The 7,679-nt window shown below is 46.8% G+C and overlaps 1 protein-coding gene across 1 annotated transcript in view; it reads right to left on the minus strand.

Annotated features, from left to right (window-relative positions):
* RTF1 (RTF1 homolog, Paf1/RNA polymerase II complex component) overlaps positions 1 to 1,857 on the minus strand; it is a gene marked incomplete at its 5' end in the record, with an annotated part of 50,004 nt that extends 48,147 nt beyond the window's left edge. The window contains one exon of the mRNA XM_082618911.1: positions 1,660 to 1,857. Within this exon, the coding sequence (XP_082475037.1) occupies positions 1,660 to 1,857 (198 nt within the window). The remainder of the gene's footprint in view (positions 1 to 1,659) is intronic.
* Positions 1,858 to 7,679: the final 5,822 nt, after the last annotated feature.

The following is a 7,679-nucleotide window of genomic DNA, read 5'->3' on the forward strand; positions in this document are numbered from 1 at the left end:
TTAATTTATTTTATTGATTGATTTTTGGCTGTGTTGGGTCTTCGTTGCTGTGCGCGGGCTTTCTCTAGTTGCCACGAGCAACGGCTACTCTTCGTTATGGTGCGCGGGCTTCTCATTGCGGTGTCATCTCTTGTTGCGGAGCACGGGTTCTAGGCGCGCGGGCTTCAGTAGTGGTGGCTCGCGGGCTCTAGAGCGCGGGCTCAGTAGTTGTGGCTAACGGACTTAGTTTCTCGGTGGCATGCGGGATCTTCCCGGACCAGGGATCAAACCCCTGTCCCCTGCACTGGCAGGCGGATTCTTAACCACCGAGCCACCAGGGAAGCCCCCAACATTAATTCTTACAAATACTTAATCCTTATTTATTTATTTATTTATTTGTTTTTGCGGTACGCGGGCCTCTCACTGTTGTGGCCTCTCGCGTTGCGGAGCACAGGCTCCGGACGCGCAGGCTCAGCGGCCATGGCTCACCGGCCTAGCCACTCCGCGGCATGTGGGATCTTCCCGGACTGAGGCACGAACCCGTGTCCCCTGCATCGGCAGGCGGACTCTCAACCACTGCGCCACCAGGGAAGCCCAATCCTTTATAATAACTCAATCAGATACACTAGGCTGATGTTTTATCTAGACTTTACTGTTATGGCCCAAGATACATAGCTAGAAAACAGCATAGCCCAGCCTAGAACTCAAAAAGTTCAGATTCTAAGTTCAGTACTCTCTCTGCTCAACTTACAGAACTATTATCTCTTGCATATTCTTTCTTTATATCATTTGTTCACAAAATGTGGGGGGAAACCCTCTTTGTATCTTCTGATATCACTAGAGCACTGCTACAAAGGACAGCTTCCTCCCTACAGTATTTTCTAGAGTATGTAACAGTTCAAGCAACCCCAAGACAGTGAGACCAAAAGTTAGTTTCAATGTCTCCTGCACATCTTTCAAGTAGAAAGAATTCTGGGATGCTGCATGAAAAGGGCCAAGAGGCCCCGCCACAGTCTCTCCATGACGCCCTAGATATTTCTCCACTTATGCCCTCTTTCCTCCTCCCATGAGCTGTCTTGGGTCTGACATCTCAACAGAGACCCTTCTCAAACACAAACGACCCTAGCTGCCAAACTGATTCGTGCCCACAGCTACGTATTCCTCGCCCAGCACGACAGAGGTTCCCCTCCTCTCTGTTCACACCCTTGTCTGAAAAACTTCATCTTCCAGAGCTTGCACCTTCTCGGCCTCCCTCCCCCCCACCGCCCCACGATCACCCTTGCACCTCCTCCAAAACCTCCCAGTCTCCCGGGTTGGCGGGCGATACTTCCTATCTCTCCGTGCCCGGATCGCCTGGCCTGCAGCCTGCCGCCCCGATCTGGCCCTGGCAGACCAAGGACCCCTCCAGTCCCCCGAGCCCGAGGCCCACCAGCCTGGCCCCTGCCCCGCCTCCCCGCCCAAGGCGCCAAGTCCTCGGGGCTCTGTCTTCAGGCCCCGGCCAGACTCCAAGGGCCGCGGGCACTGTGGGGAGAGCAGAAAGGGGCGGCAGCGGGCGTTCAGGACACGAGGCAGGCCGGGCGCTCCGGCCAGGAGGCCCGGGGCCCGACCGGTTACCGACTACCGTGGCCGGGACTCAGCTCTCCCGCTCCGCTGGCCCGCGCCTCCGCGGCCTGCCCTCACCTGATCCAGGTTCTCGTCGCTGCCGCTGTCTTCCGTGTCTGAGTCGATCACAACGCGGCCTTTCCGCTTCTTTACCATCGTGGTCCCCCGGCTCCCACGCCGGACGCCGCCCGGACTCCCCTCTTGCCCGCCTGCCAGTGGGACCGCCACTGCCGCCGCCGTCGCCGCTGCTCGACCCACACAAAGGCGACCGCGCATGCGCGCTCGCTCCGCCCCTGGCCCCGCCCCCTGCTCGTCGCACGCCGTTCGCCGGCGCCCAGAGCCCCGCCCCACCCCGCCCCCGACGCAGCGTAGGAGGCGGGGGCACCGGGTTGGGTTCCGGGCTCTGGACCGCCGTTCCGCAACCAGCGCTGCCCGCTGGAAGATTTGGGTGTGTCTCTCCTGCGGGGCTGAAGCTTCACGTGCTGCCTACCTGTCGTGGACTGGAGCGGCAAGCATCTGGGTCCGCTCTAAGGAGCCTTTCAACTGTCCGACACTGATGGAGTGTCGAGGGCACCGTCAGGGCTGTCCGCCTGGGAGACACGAATCGGCTGGACCACGCTGAGGGCACCTGTCGTGGGATGAAGCCTTCCTACCTGGGCTGTGCGAGTGACAACTGAGCTGGGGTGTGGAGGATGCATCTGATTTACCCAGAAAAAGAGTAGCGGAAAGGGTGTTCCAAGCAAAGAACCTCTTGGTCAGAGACCTAGCGATAATAGAAAAAGTTGGGCTCAGGGAACTGAAAGTTCATTATGGCCGAACAGAGTGTATGGTGTGTGGGGATGAGGCTGCGGAGGGACCCAGCGGCCAAATCATTCAGACCTAATAAACTCTTAGGAAGTTTGAACTTTGGTATTGAAAGATTCTAAACTGAAGAACGGTATTATCGGATTCGTGTTTTTAAAAAATTACTCTGGCTGCAGTGTGGCGAATGGATTAAAAAAGAGGGAGACTAAGGCAGGGAAACCACAGAGGCTATTGATTGCATTTTGGCAAAAGATGATGATGCCCTCAAGTAAGGAAGAAGCAGTGGAATTAGAGAGAAGTGGATGGATTCTGGATAATTTGGAGGGTAGCATTACCAGGACTTGAAGATTAGTTGGGAGAGGGAAAAGGTGACGTTCCAAATACAAATGATGCTCAGGTTCTGGCTTAGGAAGCTGATGGTTCCTTCATGGAGATAAGGAACACAAGTGGAGAGGAGGTTGGGGAGACTGGAGGGTGCAGGAAATCAGTTCAGTTTTATGCCTGTTGAGGTCAGCTGATAAAAACAAACTCAGAAGTGACTTCTTTGTGGGATTTGGAATATAAGGTAGGGAGCGTCAGCAATAATAATTTGAAACTGTTCTCAAAAGTTTTTGGAGTCCATTAATTCTTTCCTCTGGTAGTGAACTTGAGAGCTAGACTTCAGTCTTCCCTGAGCTGTTATTGGGCAGAGGCAGGCTGATGAGTTCTTGCTGTCTGGTTTCCCTTTTCCTTTCCCCTTTACTGTCTATATTTTATTTTCTCCAGCAAGTTTGTATCACAAATGTGCATGCTTTAAAATAATAATAAAAGAAGATATAACATACACAGAGAAATCCCTGGAACTAAACACATACCTACATGTCAAGTTTGCTGCCAGTTAACTTGAAAAGGGTTCAGTATTAAGGTAGAGAAGACAACCTAAAATAAGGCTCAACTATCTCTTTACTCCAAAAGATTTTTTCCTAAGAGAAGTCCCCTAGACTTCTCTCCCCCAGCATACCCTTGGAACTGAGCCCATGGCCAAGATGACCCAAAATGACCAGGTCATCTCCCTTCTAGCTACCCCAAAGGCTGGTGCCCTTCTCTGAGGACCCTCTCTAAAGGTGTGAATAAAAGAAAGTCATAATACAGTCAGTGACCCCTGACTGCAATGAAGAAAGATAGGTTCTTTATTTGAGTGAAATCTATTGATTTTGATCTTTCTGCAAGGGGTCTTCTAATGCATCATGGACTGGAGTTAGTCCATACTGAGACTAAACTGAAATGAATGAATTAACATTCTGTACTCTAAATTTCCTCTTGAGTTGGCTTCCCAAGGAACACAACCTGTGAAAGTTTCCCCTTGTAAAATGAGGATAATGATAATATCTGCCTTTTGGGGTTATAATAAGGTATAAATTAGTTAACACAGTTTAAAAAAAGTGCTTAGAATACTTCCTGGTAAAGAGTAAGCTCTCAGTAAATGTCAGGTATCATTGTTATAGTTGGAGAGGCAGATTACAGTAGAGTGGGAAGGGGCTGGAGGAAGAGTGTTGGAGATGGGAGATTTTTATTTTTTAATTTGTACACGTTGGTGTTGTGTGAACTTATTACACTGAATATGAATTTTTCATCATAATTTTAAAATGTTTTTGGGGGAATAGAATAATTTTTAAATTATGAAAATGATTTCTACTTTTTATAAATAAATTTAAGGGCAGAACATAAAGGAATAAAAAAATCTATGTAAAATTCTCCCATCCCAAGATATCCATCCACTCTTTATCAAAACAAACAAAATTGTTTGCATGTGTATATATTTGTTCAACATGTATTTATCAAGCACCTACTGTATGCCTGAGCTCAGGCACTGAAAAAAGTCACCAAGACAAGATCCCTGCTCTCAAGAGATTACATTTATTCACACATACACATTGCAAAAGACATGCACATTTAAAGTGCTGTGAGGATCCCTTTTCATGCAGACCACCCCAAAGGACAAAAGAGATATTTTTAACATCTGTTGTTTTTGAGAAAATGCAAAATGACAAAAATTACTATGCATTCCTAATCCCCAATGTGATGGTGTAAAGAGGTGGGGCCTTTGGGAAGTGATTAGGTTATAAGTGTGGAACCCTCATTAATGAGCTTAGTGCCCTATCAAAGAGACCCCGGAGAGCTTTCCCACCACTTCTGCCATGTGAGGACACTGCAAAAAGACAGCAGTCTGCACACAAAGAGGGTCTTCATCAGAACCCAAACATGCTGACAACCTGATCTTAGACTTCCAGCCTCCAAAACTATGAGAAATAAATTTCTGTTGTTTATATGCCAAAAAATTACTATGTATTCATTAACCATTTTAAATTAACTTGTATTCTGTTCCTTACAACTATATCTAAAAATATATTTGAGGGGCCTCCCTGGTGGCGCAGTGGTTGAGAGTCCGCCTGCCAATGCAGGGGATACGGGTTCGTGCCCCGGTCTGGGAGGATCCCATATGCCGCGGAGCGGCTGGGCCCGTGAGCCATGGCCGCTGGGCCTGCGCATCCGGAGCCTGTGCTCCGCAACGGGAGAGGCCACAACAGTGAGAGGCCCGCATACCGCAAAAATAAAAAAATAAAAATAAAAATAAAAATAAAAATAAAAATATATTTGAATATAGTAATACACGTATGTATGTGAACTTTGAGAGAAGGACTCGGAAATCATTAGTGTGTATTTGCCATGGTGTTGCAGGGTCCTCCTTTTGGTGACCTGACCATCCCTTAATGAATTCAGGGTCTGAAAATTGACCCAGATCTGAAAGTGGGCAAAGGATGATCACTTTCCATTGGGGCAACTGCCCTCAGCCCCCTGATCACCCAACCTTAATTTCTTCTGATTGAAAATTGAGGAGTACCCTTGTTGTCTGCCTATCTGTTTTGCCCTTCGGGATGTTATATTCTGTTAAACATCTCCATAATTCTCTGAGGCTCAGGCTTCTGTGGCTGTCATTCTGACCTTTCCACTCATTATAATAATTGCATCTACCTGGCTTCTGGCAGTTAAGTGTTGCCACCTGGCCTCCTGTTTCAAGACCCTATTGCCCCCTTGCTGTTAGTTAGCCCAGTTTTCTAACAGCCTCTCATACTGTCAGTCCTGGCCCACATAGGAACCACCACTGAACTCTTAGTGATGCTGTCGCACCTCTTACCGTCATATTCCTTATGGCCTTGGTGAATGCAGCATCCTCTTTGGTGTTCCCACAGAAAATAATCAGTCTGTGGGATTTCTGACCTTGTATAGTACATCCACCTCATGCTGACTTCTCCGAGTTTTTTAAATCTCTTCCTACACCATCTGTCTTAGCAGCTCTGGCATTTTTTACCTCATGTGGGCTGTAAAGTTTTCTGTGCCTCTAAGAGCCATTCTAGTAACAAATTTGTACCATTTCCTGGGCTCCTTGGCAGAGTGATAAATTCTGTATCTTAGGAGAATGCTCCCAAATCAATAAACTCTCCCTAACCCAATTTTACAACCTGGTCCCCTGATCAAGCACCCTCAGAATTCAGTCCCTTGCTTCTCTCCCAGTTCCTGCCCTTACATTCTTGGCTAGTTCTTACAGCTCCTTTGGGTAGTCCCTTTCCTCCTTTATCAGTCCCAGTATGTCCTCTACTAGCTTATATGGTGCTTTAACCCCGGTTATTGGCCGAGTATCCAGGAGGGAGACACAGGCAGATTTCGAGGAGGGTACATGCAGTCTTACAGGGTACAGGCTTCTGTACTGTCTACAAGAAAGAGGGAAGTGTGGGATGGTGGGCCATTTATTTAGGTTCAGAGGGTTCAGGAGAATCTGGAAATTCAAGATCTTCAGGAGCATCAATCAGATATCCCCATTCCATGTGTCATGATCTCATTATTTCCTAACTAGGGCCCTTAGCTGACCTGCATTGCTTGGGAGTTTAACCTTATTGGAGCTTAAACTATTCTGATGATTATCTGGGACCTCAGCTGTCCCACTGCAGGTGTTGAAGACCCCTTCATATGCTGTTAAGGAGGCCCTCTGGCTTTCACACTTGGCTTTCAGTAACAGAACCCAATTTCACTATCCTTATAATTATTATGCCTCCCATATATATTTTTGAAATAGTTGATTTATAATGTTGTGTTAGTTTCTGGTATATAGCTAATTGATTGAGTTTTAAATATATATATTTTTTCATATTCTTTTCCATTATAGTTTATTAAGGATATTGAATATAGTTCCCTGTGCTATACAGTAGGACCTTGTTTATCTATTTGATATATAGTAGTTTGTGTCTGCTACTCCAAAACTCCTAATTTATCCCTCCCCCACCCCCTTTCCTCTTTGGTAACCATAAGTTTGTTTTCTATGTCTGTGAGTCTATTTCTGTTTCGTAAATAAGTTCAATTGTATCATATTTTAGATTCCACATATAAGTGATATCCTATGGTATTTGTCTTTCTCTTTCAGACTTACTTCACTTAGTATGATAATCTCTAGGTCCACGTTGCTGCAAATGGCATTATTTCATTCTTTTTTATGGCTGAGTAATATTCCATCGTATTCATATACCACATCTTCTTTATCCATTCATCTGTCGATGGACATTTAGGTTGTTTCCATGTCTTGGCTATTGTGAATAGTGCTGCTGTGAACATAGGGGTGCATGTATCTTTTCAAATTAGAGTTTTGTTTGGATATATGCCCAGGATTGGGATTGCTGGATCATATGGCAATATTTTTAGTTTGTTGAGGAACCTCCAGACTGTTCTTCATAGTGGTTGCACCAACTTACATTCTCACCAACAGTGTAGGAGGGTTCCCTTTTCTCCGCTCCCACCTCCAGCATTTGTTATTTGTTATTTTTTAATATATATATTTATTTTTGGCTGCATTGGGTCTTTGTTACTGTGTGCAGGCTTTCTCTAGTTGCAGCGAGTGGGGGCTACTCTTCGTTGAAGTGCACAGGCTTTCCATTGCAGTGGCTTCTCGTGTTTCAGAGCACAGGCTCTAGGCACACAGCCCTCAGTAGTTGCAGCATGTGGGCTCAGCAGTTGTGGCTCATGGGCTCTAGAGTGCAGGCTCAGCAGTTGTGGCTCATGGGCTTAGTTGCTCCATGGCATGTGGGATCCTCCCGGACCAGGGCTCAAACCCGTGTCCCCTGCATTGGCAGGCGGATTACTAACCACTGCGCCTCCAGGGAAGCCCTGTTATTTTTTTTAGTTTTTATTTTTTTATTTTTTTGGCTGTGCCACGCAGCTTGCAGAATCTTAGTTCACTGACGAGGGTTTGAACCTGGGGCCCGGAA

The sequence above is a fragment of the Mesoplodon mirus genome (assembly GCF_964341445.2).
Source record: "Mesoplodon mirus genome assembly, chromosome: 4".
NCBI classification, from domain to species: domain Eukaryota; kingdom Metazoa; phylum Chordata; class Mammalia; order Artiodactyla; family Ziphiidae; genus Mesoplodon; species Mesoplodon mirus.